General features: G+C 48.1%; 2 protein-coding genes across 2 annotated transcripts; one reads left to right on the top strand and one right to left on the bottom strand.

Moving 5' to 3' along the window:
- Window positions 1–6,413: 6,413 nt before the first annotated feature.
- Window positions 6,414–9,778, top strand: LOC132324261 (homeobox protein NANOG-like). The gene is made up of 4 exons (XM_059840354.1): window positions 6,414–6,956; window positions 7,276–7,550; window positions 8,328–8,417; window positions 8,793–9,778. The coding sequence occupies exons 1-4, from the start codon at window positions 6,632–6,634 to the stop codon at window positions 9,213–9,215; spliced, it is 1,113 nt and encodes a 370-aa protein (XP_059696337.1). The 5' UTR covers window positions 6,414–6,631; the 3' UTR covers window positions 9,216–9,778.
- Window positions 9,779–14,400: 4,622 nt separating this feature from the next.
- On the bottom strand, window positions 14,401–21,905 carry LOC132323301 (homeobox protein NANOG-like). The gene is made up of 4 exons (XM_059838342.1): window positions 21,725–21,905; window positions 18,387–18,661; window positions 16,992–17,081; window positions 14,401–16,518 (listed from the first exon to the last, which is right to left on the bottom strand). The coding sequence occupies exons 1-4, from the start codon at window positions 21,903–21,905 to the stop codon at window positions 16,156–16,158; spliced, it is 909 nt and encodes a 302-aa protein (XP_059694325.1). The 3' UTR covers window positions 14,401–16,155.
- Window positions 21,906–22,312: the final 407 nt, after the last annotated feature.

Raw genomic sequence — 22,312 nt, 5'->3', positions numbered from 1 at the left:
CTGATTCTGAGAATTTGCTTCTCCCTCTGTTCCCTGGTGCCATAGCAGACTGCTGCTAAGCAGGCTGCCAGCAGTCCTTGGCACTTCCATGACTGCATCATTCAGCACCTCGAGGACAGCTCCAGGTGCTCCAAGCAGCTCTCTCAAGACACAAGAAGGTCAGTACATGAAGAGGACAATGCTGAATCCCCTGACCAGGCAGTGTACATGTATTCTCTGAGGATCAAATCACAGGAAAAGAGTGCCAGCACACTGGTTCACAGAGCAGGTAGATACTGATAGAAACTGAAATCTTTGGTGGTTTGTGTCAATGTGCTATCTGTGAACTGCAGTGGCTGAGGAGAGATGAATTACACCTGACTTGACCATTTCTGCTGGAGAATTGGTGAAGTTTGATGGATGCAGTGAGTGAAGAGAGGCATCTGAGGCACTATCACATCAGAGGGCCCTGCTGGACACAACTTGACACCTGCATCTCTGTACCAAAGTCATTAAATAGTCTGCAAAGTTACTTTGCATCTGCAAGCACTTTTGGCACTCTAATTGGGCTGTTTACAATTACAGCAAAACAATACAGTCGTGAGTGGGGTTAAGAGAAGGTGTTCTCAGGCCTGTCTTAACCCCAGAGTTTGCATGAAAGACACAACTGGGGTTAAACAAGGAATTTTTAGCAAAATGTTTTTCTCAACACAGACAGTCATGGTTCCATCATGACTAAGCTCTGCTGGAGAAGCATTTTTATTTTGTCACCGTAGTCTGGGGGTCTGGAGCTCTTTCACTGTATGATTCTGTAGCTTCTGACCTTGCACCTGGGGAGAGATGTAGTCCATACTATGGTCTCTCTGGTATTTTGTTGCTGCCCCTCAAGATGTGCTTTCACAGCCTAATTTGAGCTCCATGGAATTTTAAAAAGATGAAGTACAGGTAATTTTAACCTTTACACCAATAATGATGGCAGTGCTATGTTCCCGTGCCCACTTTCCACCCTTCACTGGATTTAATTCCGAGACAAATGACACCCAGTTAAGAAAGCTCCAGCCTCTCACTGTTGGTCTCTTCTTTGTCTCTTTCTCTTTCCATCTCAGCCAAGTCGGCCACCTAAAATATTGTCAGACAAAGGCAGGTAAATCTTTTTCTTCCGTCAGGCGGCGCAGACAACATCCACTTGCAGATCCCATTCCACAGCCCTGGGCTTACCGGCTCTGCCATTCAGATGTAGAGCCGGTGCCAGCCAGGGAGCCTCAGGCTCTAACACTTGCTAATCGCTCATGAATGCATGTGCAAGAGCCGGTCTTGGAGAAAAGCAGAGGGTGTATAGGTGGGGGCAAGGGCCAGGCAACGGTGGGATCCCCGTCTCAAGCCCTGACAGATTTGAAAACTGAGCACCATTTTTCCTAATACTAGCATTCGCTGTAATTTGAGACTCTCATCACAGGTGATCTGCTCCTTTGGGGACTTACTGGGACTTAAAAAAACACGGCACAGATTTGGCACAGTGAGTGCCTGAAAAGGATGTGCTAACTTGAAAAGATTTGGTTGTGGGATGTGCTAGAAGCACTTCCAGACTGCGTGCCCATTTATGGTCTGCACGAGTGTGATTACAGCCACCCACTTGGCACATAATCCTCATTAGCTCTGTCCTGATATTAATTTACCATGGGGACATACATGGGATCATCCTCAGGTGAGAGATGTGGGAGAAAGCAGGTGCCATAATACGTGAGAGAGCACGAGATTCAGCCACCACTTCAGGGTCCCGCTCGAACTGAAGGCTCTGGCAGCACTGCATTTTGTAGGAAGCTATCCCTGTGAGACTGAGGAAGACAAAAAAGACTCAGAGGAGGGAAAAAACCCTTCTGTGTAATTTCAAAGTTCATGAGCGGTGTGTGTTTGGAGAACAAAAGACCAAGTGCTTGATGTAGAGCAGCTTTTGGTGGAGAGTGGGAGAGGTGGCTCATGCCATGCACAGGGCCTTGGTACAGTGCAAAACATGGGATTTGTCATTCCCCCCTTAGGGTGGAAAGGGCAGAAAGCATTTGAAAACAGCTCTGTCTGTGCTGTTTGCTTTTTCTAACAGAGCCTATGGGAACAACCACACCAGGGACAGTGGGGAGAGGGGAGGATTCCAGCACAGATGATGCTTGGAAGGTTTTTGCCCGATATGCATATCTCCAATCCATGTTCCCCAGGATTTCACATAAGCCTAGCTCCAAGCTGCTTGCAAGACTGCTCCATATTCCAGCTGATGGGCACTCGTAGGGGATGTTTCTTGCGATGAGGGCTCACAGCTACAGCACTCTGGCGCCAAGTGCATGGCAGGGATGGATGAAGGATTGGTAAAGAAAGAACAGACCTATCAAACCCTAGAAATTCATGCTCTCACTAGCTTGCTTCCCACCTGCTTTATGACCTGCAGCTTTCTTGCCTTTTCAGGGAAGCACTTGGCCTTGTGCCATGGATGCCCGTGCCAGTCTGCCCTGCACTGCTAACAAAGGGCCGCATCACCCAGCAATTCTCAGGGCACTGAGAGACTGGGCTGCCAGGGGCAGGGAGGAGATTTGAGATTTGTCCTTTTCTCCACCTGCTCCCCTAAAGAGTCCAGAGAAAGGAAAACTGTATTTCAATATGAATGAGGGCCTAATTTTTGTTATTCTTTCTTGATTCCCTTCCTTCTACAGTCTGTCATCTTGGGTCCAGACTGCAGGCTATGACCATGCTACAGGGGACAGGCTGTCCGGAGCCAAGGGCTGGGCAAGCACTGAGGTCTGAAAGGCAGAAGTGTTTTCATATGCCTCACCTGGGGAGTGTTCGCTTAAAAAAAAAAAAAAAAGTAAATTAAATTTAAAAAAATAAAATAAAAAGAAAAAAGAAAATAAAAATGCAATAAAAATAAAAAATAAAAATAAATTTTAATTTTTTAAAAATAAAATAAAATTTAAAAATAAATAAAATAAAATAAAATGAAAATATAAAGGAAAATTTAAAATATAAAAATATAAGAATAAAGATTTTATAATATAATATAATATAATATAATATAATATAATATAATATAATTAATAAAATAAATAAAATCAAACTATAAATAAAATTAAATAAATAATAAAAAGTTTAAAATAAAATAAAATAAAGCAAAATAAAATAAAAAATTTTAAAAATAAAATAAATAAATAAAATAAAATAAAATAAAATAAAATAAAATAAAATAAAATAAAATAAAATAAAATAAAATAAAATAATTTCACAGAAATAAAATAATAATCTTAAAGGTGCCTGCTTGGGACGAAAGCTCAGACAAGCTCAACAGAACGCAAGGCAAGGATTTCCTGTTGCCTTCCCCAAGGGCACACATCGCTGTCAGAGGATGGTGGTTAACCTCCGAGGGGCAGGTAAACCTCCGAGGGGCAGTGGGGTTATGGCCGTGTTTCCCTGCTCAGTAACACTGAGCCAGCACCCTGCTGCCCCGCTGAGCACCCCCAGCAGGAGCAGAATGGCACAGCGACACGCAGTGGCATTTACAGCCTTTACCAAAACACAGGCGACCTGCATTACAGCCGGCTGCAGGGGGCCGGAGAGCCCCTAATCCATGTAAAATTCGACACAATCTCTACCACTACAGCATTATCTTGTTGACCAAAATGAGTTTAGCGATGCTCTGAGGTAGGAAAAACCCAGCATTTCTGACCCAGTGGTGAGAGCTCCAGAGCTGGACTTACAGCATTAGCCAGCTGGTGCTTCCCCAGCCTCCATCTATGTAAACTGATGCTTTTGCATCACTTCAGAGCAAGCTTGAGCTCCAGCCCTCTGAAGGTAGGGACCCTACTGGGAATAATGGGAGATCCTTGTAGGGGGAACTTCCTGGATGAAACACGTTCCAGCCACAGTCCCATCTCACTATGCTTAGACAAAGAGGCCAAGCCTGCTTTTGGACCTGAGCTTCTGTCTCTGCTGCTGAAGCACTACAGAAGGGTTTGTTGGAGCAGGCTACAGCCCAGTGAGCGGCTGCATTCAGTCCCATACACTTGATAGGAAAGATGTGTCCTGATGTCCTTACAAACAATCTCATGGGTGAGGGTATGGGGGTCAAGAATAAGCCAATTTATTACTCACCTAACTAATGCTCCTCAGTACATAATGAGTGCATAATGAGCTGAGAACTGAAAAATAAGGGGGTAGCCACAGAATGAATGGAGAGGGGGAACGCAATCCAGGGTCAAAACCCAAATTGTTCCTGCTGTCTGGCCCCGTTGGGAAAAACAGGATTAGATTGGATCTGACCTGTGTTGCAGTTTCAGCTGAAAACAGTTCCAAAAGAAACACAAATGGATACTTGCATCTGCTCTGTGAGTCATTCCCAACACTTTTTAGAAGCACAGAATCTCTAGATATTTTAAAATTTCAAAAATTTTACCAACATTTTTTAAAAGCACATCAGCTCTAAAGATTCATGGGCAGTATATCCAGTCTGAAGGCTAATGGTGCCACAGGCAGATGTTCCAAACTTGATTACCCCATGAGCTTCCCAAATGTCCACATCATGTTTCCCATACCATCCCCTGTGTCTGTACAACTTCTTGATTTACCTTTGTAAGATGTTTTCATGTGTATCGTTTATTTGGGGGAAAATAACTGAATTTCTTTCCCTTAATAAATTCTAACTTTAGATGGTATGGTTTTATACAGTTACACGAGTCTTATTTCTCTCACAATTACACAAAAAATATATGTTTGGTGGTATTGTTGGGTGAGGGAGCAAATTATCCTCACTGGAAGGGGATATGTGGAAAAGAGATTGGTGGTAAAGCCTAAAACAAAGGATTGGAGGACAAATGGGATGAGAAAACGAAAATATGAACAAAGACCTAAAAAAAAAGGGGAGGGGGGAGGGGGAGAAATGAATCAGTTGCATGGTCACTACAAAGCAGGTCTGACCCTGGGACAGAAGCTAATATATACAAAAAAACCTGATCTATGTATGAAAATTGCAGACTGCGAGCAGTCCTGCTGCCTTTCCAAACACACACACGCAGCTCTCCGGAGGAGGATTCGCTGGCAGAGGCGGTGTTGCTCCGTCTGTAAAACTCTAATCCCTCTGCCGCGGTTCATCCTCCCCAGCCGTGTGTCCTCGCACGACTCGGGGCTTCCCGCAGCCTCCGGGGCCGCCAGACACCAGGGCTGGGCTTGCAGAAACCCCGCGGGTTTTCCCGTCTTTGCCAGGGGCTGCTCTTGGCGAGCTCGGAAAGCCCCCGCGAGCCCCACGCTGTCCCGGGACAGCCCTGCCGGCCGGGGACACGGGGGCCGGCGGCTCCCTGCCCCGCCACGGGCAGCAGGACGGCTTCGCCCCCGAAGGAAAATCCCTTTCCTTTCGTGCATCTGCTCCGCGAGCCCCGAGCGAGTGACCTGCCCAAACCCACAGCCCGGCTGCCTCTGCTTGCTTTGGGGCCAGAACCAGGCTCTGGCTCGGTATTTTCATTATAAGAGATTATAACCTCTTTCTCCCACACTCCTAAGAGTCCTTGGATCTTGTCCGGATTCTGAGAAACTAAATCATTAATTAGGAGGTGATCAAAAGTAAGCCCGACAAGGACCCTTCCTTGCTGGCTCAGGGGACCAGCTGGGGCTCATTAGGACTCAAGATAGGAGGCGGAGATAAATTGAAATCAAGGGAGGTCTTTCTCCGTCAGGTCCTAAAGACGTTTAGCAGTGCAGCAGGTTAGTAGCTACGCCCCAGCTTGTTTCCTGGCGCTAGAGGAGGTGGGGAATTTGCTTAGCCCCTCACGTGCCTTCATTTTTATTTTTTCCAGGTGGTTTTCCAGGTTTTGTAACTCCCGGGGTGTGAGATACTACCGATAAGTTTTTAATTTCCTTAAAGTAAGCAGTAATAGCTGGGGGAGGAGGGTGGTAAGGGAAGCAGTTTATTCTCCCCGAGTGGGCTGTAGGCCCTAACTTCAAATCCTTGAGACCTGTAAAGCTCTTTTACAGCTGCAGTGCTCTTGTCTCCTTTGGAATTTGACCCGGTGATTCCCATTCCTCCCTGCTGAGTAAAAAAACAAAAAAAAATTAATTAATTTTTTATTTTAAGATACCACTTTTTAGAAAGTCTTAAATGGCTGGGGAAAGTAGCTTGGAAGATGTGCAGAACAGGAGTGCCTGGCTCAGCCTTGGGCGAGCCGCTGGGAGAAGCAGCCTGGCTTTCTTTGAGCCCTCTTCCCCGCCATACAGACACGGCTCCGAGGGGCCATCCCCCTGCCCCCCGTCCGGATTCACTTGCCGCGAGGTGCGGGGCTTATCTCTTGGCAATGATGGTTGGGATCTGCAATGCAGACGCACAAAGTCTCCTCATGCCCCGCGGCGGGTTCCGGGGCCATTCTCTCTGTTTGGGTGGAGAACTGTGAAATGTGGGGGTAGGGGTGTCTGCCAAGCTCCGTCCTACTCACAGGGTGACTCCGCTCGGGCCTGCTGCCCCGGGGGGCGAGCAAGGTCCTCCTTCCCACGCCCCAGCAGGGGGTGATGTACTCATCCCGCCGTGGCATCTACCAGCCAAGTTGGCAAGCGCAGCCCGGTGTCCCAGCCCTCCCCCGGTCCCTGAATACCCTCGAAGTCCCTTCCCCCCAATCAACCAGCTTTTAACATGACAATGGCCGTGACAATACCCTCCAACCAAGGCCAGGCTGGGGCGGACTTAAAGCATCCCCCCCATCTCCCCCCAAAGGAGCGCCTGTCCGCGGGCTGCCGACAGTCTCGACGGTCACCTCGACTCATGCTTGGGGCAGGGGGACCCGGCCCGGCCATGAGCGCCCACCTAGCCACGCCGCAATACCTGCTCTACCCCGGCGCGGCCAGGTACGGGGACTATTACTGGCTCTCCGCAGGCGGCATGGACAGCGTGCCCACCGAGGAGGCTCCGGCGCTGGACGCGCTCCCGCTGCCCGCGGCCAAGACGCCCAGTCCCTCAGGTACGTGGCCGGCCGGCCGAGCGATCGGGCTGCCCTGGCCTGGGAGGAGTGGCCGTGTGCCCCGGGGCTGGGAGGCGATGCCGATGCTGCGGGCGGGAGCCGGGTGCCGTCGTGGCCGCTCTGCCCACACGGGACGGGCCAAAGGGCAGCATCGGTTCCGCTGCCATGAGGCGACCTGTGCCCTGCTGCCCACTGCTGTGAGCTCCGGCGGGTCCCCAGGGCCCTCGCAATATCAAATTCTCCCGATAAACTGGACTTTCATGGTTTTTTGAGTCTTCCCTAGCTTGTTTTGCTAACCGCAGTTCTCTTTTCTCCTCAGTTGACTCTCCAGCTTCCTCCAGTTCTGGGACACTCACCCAGTACCACACCCCCGACTCCGCCACCAGCCCCACCGCAGTGGGGAGCCCGTCTCCCCACTCCTCTCTCCAGAAAGTCAAGGCGCAAGGCAAGGGTGTGGTGAAGACGGGTAAGAGCCGTACAGCCTTCTCGCAGGAGCAGCTGAAAGCCCTACACCAGCGCTTCCAGAGCCAGAAGTACCTCAGCCCCCAGCAGATCCGGGAGCTGGCTGCTGCCCTTCAACTCACCTACAAGCAGGTGAACACCTTGCTTTGAGCAGCACCTGAGTCGGGTTTTTTTTTTGTTTGTTTGTTTTTGGTTTTTTTTTTTTTTTTTTTTTTTGTGGTTTTCGTTTTTCTTGGATCCCAGAGGGAAGTTTTCATTATCTTGTAAGTGCTACCTCTTACGTGAGAGAGCAGAGGGTGTGAAAATCTATGACTCAGTCTTTGGTTCCAGCGCTGTCCACCCACTGCATGCAGGTGTTTGAAAGGCCCTGCAGAGCAGCAAAGCAGGATTGTGCAGAGTCAGGTTAGTGCTCTGCACGGACATATGTTGTCTCTGAATGTAGAAGGAGACCTGCACTGCTGTGCAAGTGGCCTTTCCTAGTCGGAGTGGTACCGCGGGCTCTCGCTAGAGGGAGGGTCCTTGCCCCAGCCAGCTGCTTGTGTCTGACTAAAGGAGCGACTCACTTCTGAGCACTGACCGTGGCACAGCAGTGAGATGGTCCTGTACCACCTGATTGCTGCAGTTGCCGTGGCCTGTTTTTTAGGCAGGGTTTTTAAAGTCCGAAAAGATACGGTGGTGACCTGAGGAATGGGAATGTTAGTTTTCATGTCTCAGCTCTATTTCACAGCCACCTGCATCCGCTGCACGTTGTTAGGTGCTGAAATGATTTATAGTATTAGAAGTCAGAAACGAGATTGTAGCAGAAGTAAGGATGTGTAGCTTTTAAAAATTAATTTCTAAAAAAAAAGCTTAATTTTTAAGCTTTTAAAAATTAATTTCTAATTTATGTCCTTTCTGCATCACTTTTAGGTAAAAACATGGTTTCAGAACCAGCGGATGAAATTTAAGCGTTGCCAAAAGGAGAGCCAGTGGATAGATAAAGGGATGTATTTACCACAGGTAAGTAAACTCCCCCATCGCCACTAGTCACGGCTCCTCCAGTCTGCGGGGAGAAGTGTATCATGTCCAACCTGGTAATTCAAACAAGCCACAGGACTCAATATTAACAAGCCAGTTGTATTCCTTGTAACAGAGCTTACAATAGCACCTCTTTTAAGCTGGTTTTCCCCCCAGCGTGGTTGTTCCTGGACACGTTGAGCTGTGATTACTAACCGGTCATCTCTGCTATTACTGGTCTCTTGGGAGGACAATGGGCCTGAAAAAGGCTCTATTGTTTGGCTTGGAGGGAGGGCTGAAGGAGAAAAGAGGACCCATCCAAAAGAATGGGTCGTTGGTGTGGTTCTGCGCTGCTGAACGACTTTCTTTGTCTCCTAGAATGGGGTTCATCAGCCTGCATACCTGGATATAGCACCCACGTTCCACCAGGTCTTCCCTGCCGGTTCCAGCAGGAACTTTCAGGCTGTGTCCAACGTGCACCAGGCTTACAGCAGCGGACAGACTTACGGAAATGGGCAGAACCTGTACTCGTTCCCGTCTGTGGAGGATGAGGGGCTCTTTGGAAAAGGTGGGACAAGCTGCAATACCCAGCAAACCATGGGTTTATTAAGCCAGCAAATGAACTTCTATCACAGCTACTTTGACAATATAGATTATGTCAGCTTGGAGGTTGAAGACACCTTCAACTTCCAGAGCACCTCTGACACTGTCACACCATTTTCAAGCTCTCCTATACAGAATCAATGCCAGTTACCTTGGCATCCCATGGGGACCCAGAGTGGGTATGAGTCTCATGTTTGAGTATTTTTTTCTCCCACCTCCTGTGTTCACCCATGGGTTTTCCAGGGTTTTGAAGTCATGTTCTATTTGTTTTTCTTGCCCCTCCTCCACTACTGGTCTTTTAACTAACCGGGGTGGGGGGGGTGGGGGGCTCAGCACCCTGCCGCCTGGAGCTAGTTTCCTATTTAAGTGTGCCTGTCTGTTCATAGCTAACCCTTGGCAAAAATGCTTTGGGTATTGATAAGTTTGAACCTCATTCATTGAGGCCAGTGTGCAATGTTGCAGCTGTGAACAGCTTGATCTGTTTGTTGTTCAAGTCTCACCTTCTTTGCTGCCTATCTAGCAGGTGATCTCTGATCCTTGGCCTGTGTGTCTTGCAGCAGAGCTTCCACTGCAAAGGAGGTGAATGTTTGTTATTGCTGAATAATTTTTCATTGTTTGTTTTTTGCAATGTTACCAAGCATATTTTATGTTATGTTCATGTTGTGTTTTATTGGTTTTTCTGTTTAATGTTCAATGTTCTTAAAGTTAATGTTCTTACAAAGTTGTTTGAATTGAAAATAAATTACTTTATTTTAATATTGTGATGCTGTCAATAGCTTGCATTTGAACAGGTGGCTATGAGAGTGGTTGTGCTACACAAGTTAGACCTGCAGTAATAAGGAAAGGTGTTATAAATAAGAAGCTTGACTACGCCGATATTCACGCAGCATTCAATTTATTAATTAATATGGTAAAGTATGAGCAACACAGCGCTGGGTACAGTGGGCAGTTCTCCCTCCAGCTGCACACCGATAGTTGGAGCTTACAGGTGTTTATAGGGGTACTCATAAGCTTTTTAGTCATCAGCAGTTTTCTTCCCAATTTTCATGCCACAATTCCATACACTATTGTGATCTCAGGATGTGTCCCAGAAAGGAGGGTCCCCAGATAATGGTAATAGTTTCTGAGATGTTGGTCCTGGTTTCTGCAAGAATAGAGGCAAATCCCATCTGGTGAAGTCCAGCTCCCCAGATGTGGCTCCACCTTTTTAATTACAAGGACTATAAATCTCATAACAGGGATGTCCAGCTTCCCTTGGTCGAAATTATAAATCCTTGAGATGATGCTCGTCTTCCTTTTTCAAGCTGTTTTTCTCTGTTTTGTTAAGGCGTGAGATAAGCATATTTCCTTTATATATATTCTAAAGCTATAGTTTCAAGGATACAAGCAATATTCCAAAATTATACTTCAAAAGGTTATTATTGCAGCACTCTTTAAGGCCTGACTACAAGCAAAAAAGCAACGTCCTTAATGCTTTAATTCAAATGCTCCTAAATCAATCACGGTTAATTGCAAACAAAAGATAGGTTCAAAGGCCTTCTTCCATGCTTTACTTTCCTCAGTTATTATTAGAATTCGCAACTGTCCCATTCTCGGCTTTCACCTATATCGCAATCACAAATATACACATTGCCTGTATGTACCTGACACGAAACACAGCTTTGTATTTCACAGAGGGAGGGAAAAAATAACCTTACTATGTTTCTCCTAGAGATGGGATCAAGTAATTGTTTAAAAGGAGCAAGCCACAGAAGTCTTATCAGCCTGCTTTTAATATGCAGGTGTGTAGCCTACTGCAAGGAGGGTGGGGGAGGCTCTAGGGCCAGGCAACTGGACAAGCTGCTGGCTTGAAGTGATGTGCAGCCCTGTAACATGCTTCTATTAACCCTTGAGCAGCAGTGCTTCAAAAAAAAGTATTGAAGAAGGAGGATGGAGCAAAAGAAAGTGTCCGGGGGATTGTGTGGCCTCCTGCTGACATTCCAGAAGGTCACAACTGGAGATCTGGAATCCCTCTTAATTAACTATGCAGCTCTGTTGGGCTTCTTGTGCTGACCTCAAATGGCAACAGAAGTCTGCGACTAAGTAACTAAATCTCCTGCCTCCAGCACTGAAACAAAACCAGAACCAAGTTGCTATTTAGTCACTCTCCAAACTAGAAGAAATTGTGTTTGGGTTTAATCCCATGTTCTTCAAAGTACACTACACCTCTAAAACCCTTCATCTGTCTGTCAGGGATAATTCAATGGGTTCTCCCACCGAGCACAATTAGCTAAACTGGCAGCTGACTGCTCAGGCTCAGACTGCTACCAGTCTTTTGCTGAACAGAACCTGCTTGTGTGGGTGCTAAAGCATATCCCCTCTTTTCCGGTCGCAACACTGCAATCCTCTGCTCCCGAGGCAAGGTACACTAGGCACAGGAAGGAGAGAGAAGCAGAGGCTTGAGCCTGTGTAGAGAAGGACAAAAGAATGAGTCATTTATATGTATGGGCTGCCAACCTTAAAACAGCAGAAAAAGGTAAATCTGGCCCGGGAGAGGGGGAAATGCCAGGTTCACTTGGTTTTCTGCATTACAGAACAAGGGCTCCTTTCTCATCCAGATGGGAGATTCATATCCCAGTAGCATTGAATGACTTCTGGGTAATTTTCTAGCAATAGTATTTCAACAATGGACTTGAAAAAGATAGAGGTGGACCATATAAATCACCTATACAAGTCATACATACTATGCCTTGTCTTTCAGCTTTAGAATTAGCAGCTTATGATTTCAGGGTTCTTATAAGATGCAGTCTTTAAAGAAGTAATATACAGATCTTTGCAGAACAGTTGCAGAGGATGCCTGCTGCAGTTAACCTGTGCCGCTTTGTATGTTTTGTTTCTATGTGTCTGCTGCAAGGGTAAGGAGATAGCCAGAACTCTTCTGGCAGATGTCTTTCTGCAAAAACAGATATTGTTGCTAAAACAGCCCTGGGGCTGAGAATGATTGCTCTGCATGTTGTGGTTTGTTACTCCATGTACTGTGGGAGTGTTCTGTGGAAATTGAGTGTTCCCTCATGGCTGTGTTATTCCCCTGATTGCTCAGCCTATGTTGTGTGCAGGTTTGGCAAGCACATGTAGCTGGAGGGAGCATGTGGAGAAGCTGTTCTTTGAGTTTTGGAAGGTGGGCTGGAAAGGACTCACAGTTGCCCAGGAAGTGTTTCTAGAGCCTGTGGAATTAAAAAACAGCACTCTGTCTTCCCACAGAACTGGTGATCTCTTCTGTTACCTTCACGTGCCTGTATCACATCACTGTGTGAAACAACTGCACAGGTAACTGGGCACTACTACCAAAACTGGTGGAGATGCAGGCGCCTCCAGCCTCATCCTTGCAGAAGTGTTGGTATTAGTTCCTTAGAGGAAGAAAGTTCATGCTAGCGAAAGCTCTTTCTGCTAGGATGCATTACACCTGTGTTAGGACTGCTGCTTCTCGTGACTCTGCTGTGTAACAGTGACTTCTGCACACTGCAAACATTATTTGCTTTGCTAGCAAATCTTTTTAGGATTAAGCTGTAAGATTATTTGGAGCTCTTCATACACGTTACAGCTTGTGGGAATATACTCCTCATTTACAGTTTCTGCAGTGACAAAAAAAGCTGCAGATGTAGTTTCAGTGATGCAGAGAATTCCACCCAAACAGAAGAAATTGGGTCTGCTACAGATTATGCAGACCTGGATTTTATTCTGTAGTTCACTGGGTTACAGCTGTCCCACAGGGAAAATACCAAGAGCAGTGGAAAAAAATTCTCATTCCTTGCTCTCCATGTGAGTGTGGCCTGCAGGGGTTTTACAAGCTGCATGTTTCTTCTGAGTGATCCAGGAGCAAGGGCTCACAGCCCCTGTTGTCTCTCCAGTGCAGATAAAAGAAATGATCTTTGCTTTAATAGGCTCTTCCCTACAGGCATACGTAAGCATATTTAGCTATCTAATTACACCGCATGACCCAAAGGCTGAGCTAACAGGGTTTTGGAAATTTTCAGTCAAGTATTGCCACATGTCTCTTGCCTAGCCTGGCATCAGAAGGCAGCAACTTATTGGCTGATGCTGAAATCTCATGAGGCATGAATTATTCTAAATCATTGCACTTGGATATTAAAATAAAAGAAAAAAAACCCAACAACAAAAATCCAAACCAAAACAAAAAACCCAAGAAGCCACAATCCCAAGTATTTTCTTACCTGCGAGGGTCATGTGCTCTTCATGCTGTCCAAAGTTTAGAAGAGTACCCTCGGGTTATATCTGAGAATCTCTTTTATAACCGGGCTAGAATTAATTTCTCATACTTGACAAAAGTCCATCTGCTGTCTAGCAGCTGGAGAGTGTCCAGGCCATTAAATCTTTTACAAATTACAACACTGGGACTTCTGCTTTGGGGGAGCCCCAAGATCCAGCTAAGTCATTGCTTAGATACTAGAGAAAGACCAGAAGAGAACCTAAGTCCCCAGTGTCCCTCTGGCTGGCTGGGGCTGAGGGACTCCCTCTAACAGTAGCTGCATTCCTGCTGTTTTTCACAGAACACTAGGAATGCAGCTCCTGATACAGCAGACATCAATGATCTCACTTCCTGGGAGCTGCTTACTTGCCTGTTTGGAATTGCTGCAGGCTTTTGGACTCCATAACCACCTGTGGCAATAAGGTCTATCTTTGGCCGTTACCTCTGAAAAATTGTGTCTCCAAGAAAACCACAAGATTTGGTACTGTTTGTTAGCATTACTTTGCTGAAGGTCAGTAGCAGGGAGATCACAGCTGTTGCTCCTACAGACAGCAGCTTTCTGCAAGCCAGTCCCAGAGCCTCCACAGCAAAATCCTACCTGTCCTAAAGCATCTCTGAAGGAGCAGGGCATGACATGTGGCTCCTTTTCCAGAGAATTATTAGTGAGGACGTGCTGCAAGCTCAACTTTTTTCACCTACAGCTGCCTTTGATGGGTTGGCATGAAAAGGTTTTAGGTCATAGTCAGGTAAGTAAACAGAACTGTTGGCTTGAGAAGAACTGAAAAATACCTTCATTCTGGTGTGAGAGCCCTGATAATTACCGCTATTGTCCACCCTCGGATGTTGGCCAGCACCTTTTCAGTCAAATTAGTTGTTCCCCACCCATCTGATGGTTTCAAGAACAGTCATGCCCATCTTTAGCCACTTGATGGTTGCAAGAGAAGAGGGGTGGGGGCTGTGCCAAGACTTCGTGACTCACCATTCAAAAAGGTTTATCTTTCCTCAAATCATGCTGGCCACGTGTTGTGGTTCAATGCCAGGCAGCAAATAAGCACCATGCAGTCACTCAACTTGATCACACCCCATCACTGGGATGGGGGAGAGAATCGGAAGACTAAAAGTGAGAAAACTCGTGGATTGAGATAAAAGCAATTTAATAGGTAAAGCAAAAGCCGCACACACAAATAAAGCAAAACATGGATTTAATTCACCCCCTCCCATAGACAGGCCACCTCCAGGACTACAGAGCCCCATCCTGTGTAATGATTCCTTAGAAAGACAAAGGCCATCACTCTGGATGTCCCCCTCTTCCTCCCTCCAGTTTTCTACACTGACCCTAATGCCATATGGTACGGAATATCCATTTGGTCAGTTGGGGTCGGTCTTCCCAGCTGCATCTCCTCCTAACTCCTTGTACCCCCAGCCTTCTGGCTGTCAGGGAGATAATGAGAAGCAGACAAGGCCTTGACACTACGCAAGCCCTGCTCAACAATAATGAAAACATCTCTGTATTATCAACCCCGTTCTCAGCACAAATCCAAAACACAGCCCGATCCCAGATACTGTGAAAAAAATAAACGAACGCAGCCAAAGTCAGGACACCATACAGTTTACAGTAGAGTCAGTGTCTGCATGAGGGAGTGAGAGAGGGAACAAACAGCTGTGAGGCACAGGAACATGAATCAGCTTTGCCAATAGAAGACCATGCCTCTTATTACTCCAGTCACAGAAATCACTGCCTTCATTTTATGCTCTTTTCTTTAACCATGGCAGCTTCTTCATTGCATTAAGAGAAATTCGTTGTCATCAAAGTGATAGAAAGTGTGTGACTCAGGGAACCTGAGGTCTGTTATTGCATATACTTTGCTACACACATCTGGTTTTAGGTACTTAGACACTTACATAGACAAGTTTAGAAATTATAGTACCTCCATGACAGTCCCCCTATTCACTGCTGCTGAATATGGAAAATTCTTAAGGTGGGTGACAGTTACCTGTTTTTTTGACTCGAGATAGCAGGCATTGCCAAGAGCCATGAAGCTGATCCACTAATAACACAGAAAAATTTCTGTTAATAGTTTCAGCATCAAATAACCATGGCATACAGTTGCTATGGCTATTTATGTTCCATCTGTTTTTTATATTGCAATGCTCTATTGCAGTGGGAAAAAGAGATATATAAAAATACATAATGCATCTTAAAAAGTACTATTTTTTATTTGCCAAATTGAATGCACTGTTAGGTTTTCTCAGGGGGAGGCAAAGAAAGAAACAGACTAGAAGGAAGGGCTTGTAAGATCATCTTACCAGCCTTTCTGCAAGCTACTTGTTACAACTCCCTTCATTAGACACTTCATCACTTCACCTCATGGCTGATATACACAACTGATGGTTTACACTTCAAATGGATAACTGGCACGTGGCAATAACTTCTCCAGCTAAAGTTAAAGGTAAGTGACCAGCACCTCTCCATATAGCCCCTGGCTTCATGTGCTATGTACACACAACTGTACAGTGATACATAGAAGTGATATTGCCAAAGGAATCTGTGCTTCCCCTTAGACAAGATACACAATCCATAATTAAGAAGATCCAGGACATAAGCTGTGTAGCCAGACCTTGGGCTTTGCTGTAAGGGAGCTTGGTTACCTTTGCTAATCAAGAAAGGAATGTGTGTGTGCACATGTAAGGGCAAAGAAATGAAGGGTTCTGTGTGCATGCACCTGGCCAAACAGGTCTCTGCACAGCTGCATGTCTGCAGGCACACATCTGGATGCCAAAACAGGTTTTATCTACAAGGTGTCCCTGAGGTGGCCGGCACACGAATAACTAAGGGAGAGATGAGAGTAAGATTTGATTCCTGGCTGCCCAAGAACCTCACATCCACAGTGCTTAGGAATGATAAAGATGATGGCTGGCAGCAGTTGGGAAAGGAGCCCCCATAGTGGCTGAGTGGTGAAAATTACAGCCATCACCCGTCTTGGAGCCTGGATATTCCACACTGCCAGGACAGCTGTGGTAAAAGTCTACTTTGTGCTGAGCAATGAAGCCCACTGTCTGCTGGACACTGCAGGTCCCCCCGCCTTTGCCAAAGACTCCTCCATCCTCGCTGGTCACGATTGTGTAAGCATTCTGCCCTGCTCCATAGTGCTGACAGGGGGCAGGCATGGTTTGCATGTTGGCAGCTGTGGTGATGGGGTAGCCCTGGTGGAATTTGGGGTGCACATCCAGGTAAGTACCGCTCTGGAAGCCACTCTGAAAGGGAAAGGCAGAGAGTCAGAACAGCGAACTTCTCCATTAGTGTCCACAGGTCTGACATGTATTGGGGCTCTGTCCCTTCACATTTCATATTGTCTATTGACCAGCAGCAATGGCATGGAGGGCAAGAAGAACTATGAACGTTCCCATAGCTCAGGGGTGGATACACAATCATATATATGTATATGCATATATATATAATACCATATATCATGTATATGGATATACATTCATATATACATAAGAGGAAAACAGCTTTTCCCTGGAAACATTTCTGTGGTATAGCCAGCCCACTGCTGGGCTACCTCCAGTACACATGGTCTGGTGCCAAGTCTGTGCCTCTCTGTGCTGAGCAAACCAGAAGGCCAGGTACACTCACACTCGAATGTTCAAGTTTACCCCATGGAGGAAACAGGGGACTGATCTGCCCAGACAGAAGAGCCATGATGAGCCATGTGCTGTGTTCTTACTTGCGTGAGACACTGAGCCCGTTCACTCCACAGGCTCTGCTTCTGGCACCTTTTCAGCTTCATCCTCCGGTTCTGGAACCAAGTCTTCACCTGGAAGGGGAAGGGAAAGCAAAGAAAATGTCAGCAAAGGAGAGGGAAGAACAAATGTAACCAAATTCACAAGCAGGAAGAACCAGAGGGAGTGACCAGATGGCAGAGATACATGGGCAGTAGCAGATAAAAGCCTTTAAGAACTCCTGGGGGCTGCTGCCACGGGGAGAGGTCTGTCTAGCAGCCTCAGCAGGTGGCTACTGCAACTGCGCGATGGGGGAGGGGGCGGCTCGGTGTCAAAAGACAGTGATAGTTGGGACGAATGGACTCATTCCAAACATGGAGGTGAATGACTGGTGTAAATCAGATCTGCCCTCCACCTCTACAAGCCCCCTGCACTACAGGCAAACTTCTAAGATGCTGTTTCTGCATATCTGCGAACAGAAAAGGGACAGACCTGCTCCTGGTCCCCGGCAGTTCCCAAATTCAAAGCTCCTTGCTGGGGCGAATTCCAGGGCCATTTCCCCCCAGGCTGTGTCTGCACTGTGAAAGCAGCCTTTGCAGGGATGTGGATTGAAGGAAAGAGCAGACTGTCCCACCTGCCTTGTTCCTGACAGAACCAGTTCAGTGTGTGCACTTACAATCCACGTATAACTTTTTTAGCTCCAGGGCATCCAGGCCATCATGCCCAGCTCTGAGATTCAAATTTCAGGAAGATTTTAACTTATAACTGTGAGCCCTTGTGCCCCATTGCCCAGCCCCCCATGCTTTAGGAAGGCATCACTGGAGGCAGCATCATTTCACTGCACACAACCTACCTGGAGATCAGCAGAGACTCTAAAGGGCAGTGATGTATGAACCTAGCAGCACCCACGGGGAGGAGGGAGCACATGTCAAGCAGCAAGGCAGTGCTGAGTGTGGAGCATTATTAGATACCGGACAAGATAAGACCTGGGAGACACTGGCAAAAGCTTTCAGCATGTCACAGCAGCCCCGTGATTCAGAGAACAAATGCATGCCAGGGTTTCTGAGAAGTTCACAGTGCATGAAAAAAAATCTGTGAAGCGCTGTCAAGCCCAGGGTAGAGACTGTTTGTGGTGAACAGCATATTCATCACTGGGTTTGCAATTCTACTACAGGTGTTGGCAACAGAACCCTTAACTGACCCCCGACTTGGGAGGCCCAAATGAGGTGCCACTGACCCCTCTATCTGCAAAAGCACTTCTGATCTCTGGGCATGAATAAGCAGGGGAGCAACTGTTAGCCGGCACTTTTGCCTCAGTCCCTGCTGGGGACTCATCTTTCCATCCTGGCACTCCCTTAAGCGACCACTCAGCCACTGTGGGTCAAAGTCTCTGTGTTCACCTGCTTGTAGGTGAGCCCCAGGGCAACAGCCAGCTCCCGGATCTGCTGGGGGCTGAGGTACTTCTGGCTCTGGAAGCGCTGGTGCAGGGTTAGCAGCTGCTCCTTGGAGAAAGCTGTCCGGCTCTTGGTCTTCCTGATCCCCTCCACACCATATTCTCTGCCCTTCTGAGACTTAGCTGTAGGCTGTGGGGACGAGGATGAGGAATGTGGACTAGTGGCTGAATCTGGTGTGAATTGGCTGAAATTCCCAGAACTGGATGAAGCTGGGGATACTTCTATAAATAAAAAGAAAATGAGAAAAGGTGTAAGAGACAAAATGTTTAGACAAAGGGTATGAGCTTGCTCCCTGCCTACTGTAGAGCTCCTAGCCTACCAGACAGGAGCTTTTTTGAAGCAAAGGCTTGTGTGACCCTCCTTTCTTCACAGAGCTGTGGGCACAGACAGGCACACTGAGAGCGAGCAGCTTCCCAGTTCAGTCCCCTCTGGGATGTTCATGACTCCCTTTTGCCTGGCAGAAAAGTCAGGGCAGGGAGCGGTGCAACAGCATGGTGCACACTGGTTCACAGTGAACTCTCCTCCTCCAGATGGCCTCAATAATATTTCAGTCTGATTGTGGTGTAAAAAGGCCTTGTCATGACTGCAAGCATAGCTCTGGATTCCTGGCTGGACTCCCCAGAACTGTCTGCCCAGCAATACCAAGGCACTCAATAGAGACAAAACAACCTCTGACCAGGGTGTATGGTGGGGCAGAGCAGCCACGCTCACAGTGAGGGCAGCAGGTGGAGAACATCAGGCATTGGATATTGGCTCAGTCCTGTTTGCCTTTGTCTCCCACCACAGACTGTGACACTGCTGGAGACACTGTAGGTGGAAGGAGTTATTTGTCTGAGAGGGGCTTTTGGCGAGAGAAGAATGAAGGAGAGAAATTTCACATGGAAAAGGAGAGGGAGAGGAAAGGTGTATGTGTGAAACAGGTGACAGGAGGCAGCAACCCTGTACCAGGGACATAGGGGACAAAATTCAAGAGTGCAAGGAAGGCATTCAAGCCCCTTCTCATTTGTCCTGGTACATACTCTGTTGATGGCAAAGTTGAGATAAAGACCTAAGGGAAAAGTTTCCTGAACAATCTGGGCTCCTAGTGAAGACAAAACCTGCCAAGATGCAAAGTCATTCAGGCTGCAGGAATATGGAAATGTGTCACATGCCAGATTACTGGGATCTGAGAGAGGCTGAGACCTTCTCAGGCCAACCTGACTGAAGGGCTGTGACACCAGTCACTCCTCTTTCCCCTAACTACAATGATCAATCTGCCTGTCCCTCCCTCCTCCAGCTACTCCTCTGCAAATTGTCCTGCACAGCCCACCCCCTCTCCTCCTACTGGAACTGAATGGGGCAGTGCCATTTCAATACACACCTTCTGACTACTGAGCTCAGCCAATATCTCCCAAACCCCTTACCAGTCACCGTGAGAGCTGTGACACTGAGACACCCTCCTCAACCACCAGAACATATGTCCAGAGCAAAGTACTGATGTCCCCCAGAGGAATGGGCTTCCCACCCATCCTACAAAACCTTTCCTTCTGTCCTAAGCTGAGAGTCTACCAAGCAATCACTGAAAAGCCTTGGAGTCCTGTTGGACCTCAGAAAGGTGGCCACATCTGCGGTAGTGTGCCCCTTGTAACTCTCCTTACAGAGGCATGCCTGTCTCTGCGGTGCCTGCCACTCAAGGCTTGCCTGCTCTGGGCCATTTGCTATCCCTAGGAGATGACACCACCCAGAGGAGGGGCTGGGTGAACAGCCAGGGGTGTAGTGGGGCAGGTTTCCAGCACTGGGGAGTGAGGCCATGAGGACTGCAAAAGGATTCTGTCTGCAAGCAGGAAGAGGCTGTCAGCAGAAGAGGTGCAAGGGCCTCTGGTATTATGTGCCTGGGACTAGACTGCGGAGCCTTGAGGAAGCTGAACATCAGTGACCTGACTGCATGGCAAGCTAAAACTTCATTTGGTATCACAGGATGCTTGGCACCCGCAAGCTGTGCAGTAAAAACCTTATAGGGAAGAAATGAGTATGCTGGGAACATGGGCCTGGAAAACAGGAAAGTCTCCTGTTAGACAGGAACCACAGAGAGATGCTGTAGAACTAAAGCTCCCCCAGGCTGCTGCTTGACCTGCCATCCCAAAGCCCCATGAAATGTATCGTGTGCAGCTAGAGCTCAGAACAAAAGTGCTCCCTCTCCCATGAGAAGAGAGGAAAGGAGAGAGGAAGCAAGAAACACTAACAGACATAAACATGAAAGCCTGTGACAGACTCACTCCCACAAGGCCTTGACATCTGTAAGCCTCTACTTCCACAACAGGGCCTCTCTCTATGAGGGTGTTTGAAGATGGGGTTAAAGTCTATGTACCAAACCCAACAGGGGCACACAGGAGTCCATCTGCCCGCTGCCTTTGTTGGGCAGGCAGCATGCAGAGAAACAACGTGGCAGGTAGTCACACGCTAGTAGCCATAGGCACTCTGCCTGAGCCTGTAGCTTTCCACAGCAACTGACAGCTTGAAAGTGGCACCCCAAAAACTGGCTCTCCTCCCACCCATTTACCTTGCTAGGCTGTTGCCCTGCTGACCACAATGTGGGGCTGGGCGAAAACCTGCTCTTATCAGCTCTTCTATTGCCCCTCACTGGACTGGGAGAGGAATGGCAGGAACAGAAAATGTCACTCTGGTGAGGCCTGGGACTTTTCGGTTAAAAAGGGAAAGGCAAAGCAACAGGAGCACAGAAAGAAGGGGGAAATAGAGGAAAATGGCAAAATGAAAGAAGCAGCATGAATAACAATGCTAGATTTAAAGGAGCAGATCTCCCAGCACCCAGTGATTCAGAGCAGGCCTTAGCTCATGATTAATAAGCACATAATGGATGCAAGGAGTTCATATGGGGACAAGGGATGCCACAAGAAGTATCTCCAGGACTGTTTCTCTCGATGGCACACATGACAGCATTTAACAAAAAGGAGGCCCAGACATCCCCACACCAAGGACTTCCATAAGACCAAGTTGTCACTCTGCCCTTCAGCCTGGAGAACAGACCTGACAGTGCCTCGACTCTTGCAGGCTCTTCTGAGGTTTAGGAAACCGGTTGGCGGTCACCCAAGAAAAGTTGCACGGAAAAGTGGCGTGACTGGCCAAGGTCACCCCTCCTCCTTGCCTGCCCCAGCGCAGTTTGCCCAGGTCACACACTAGGAAACCAAGGCAAGGAAAGAGAAAAATCCGCTCCAAGTCGTGCGAGCCTGACCTGAGAGCAGAGTTATCCTGGGGGTCAGCTCCAGGATGTAGCTGCAAGGCCTTACCTGCCGTGTGCCTCCTGCCCGCAGCCTCCGGAGAGTGCCCGGCCGCGGCGCTTCCCGCGGGCCCGGCGGCTGAGGGCGCCTGTCCTGCGGCCCCCGCCGCGCTCCAGCAGAGCTCCAGGTACCCCCTGGCAGCCCCGCCGGGGTACGCGGGGCACGGCGGCAGCGCCAAGTGCGCGCACATGGGTGTGGGCAGCAGCCGGAGGGGCGGGTCCCCCCTCACACCAGGTGTCACCTCCACCTGGGGGCAGGTCCCACCACCGAGCTGAGGCAGCCCCGAAGCGCAGACAGACCTTTATAGCCGGCCATTGCCTGCCTGGGACCGCAATATCCACCGCGGCCCGCTCCTCCGGGCTCTTTGTCATGGTAAAGAGGCTGATCGGTGGGGTGGGGACGGGCCAGGGGGGAGGGAAACCAGCGCTGGGAATGGCATCAGGGCTGAAATATGTCCCCTGTGAATTCTTCCCATTCTGCAGGTTCCTCAGTCACACCTGAGCAGGGTCTGACCCAGAGCCCCAGGACAAGTCCTCTGCTTGCTCCTGTGGGCTCTGCCGGCCTTGTCGCGGCTCAGAATCCCGTGAGCGCGGGTGT

The sequence above is a fragment of the Haemorhous mexicanus genome, chromosome 2, assembly GCF_027477595.1.
Source record: "Haemorhous mexicanus isolate bHaeMex1 chromosome 2, bHaeMex1.pri, whole genome shotgun sequence".
Taxonomy (NCBI): Eukaryota; Metazoa; Chordata; class Aves; order Passeriformes; family Fringillidae; genus Haemorhous; species Haemorhous mexicanus.
Note: the sequence above shows the minus strand (reverse complement) of the source record. Positions and strands in the feature narration are given on the sequence as shown.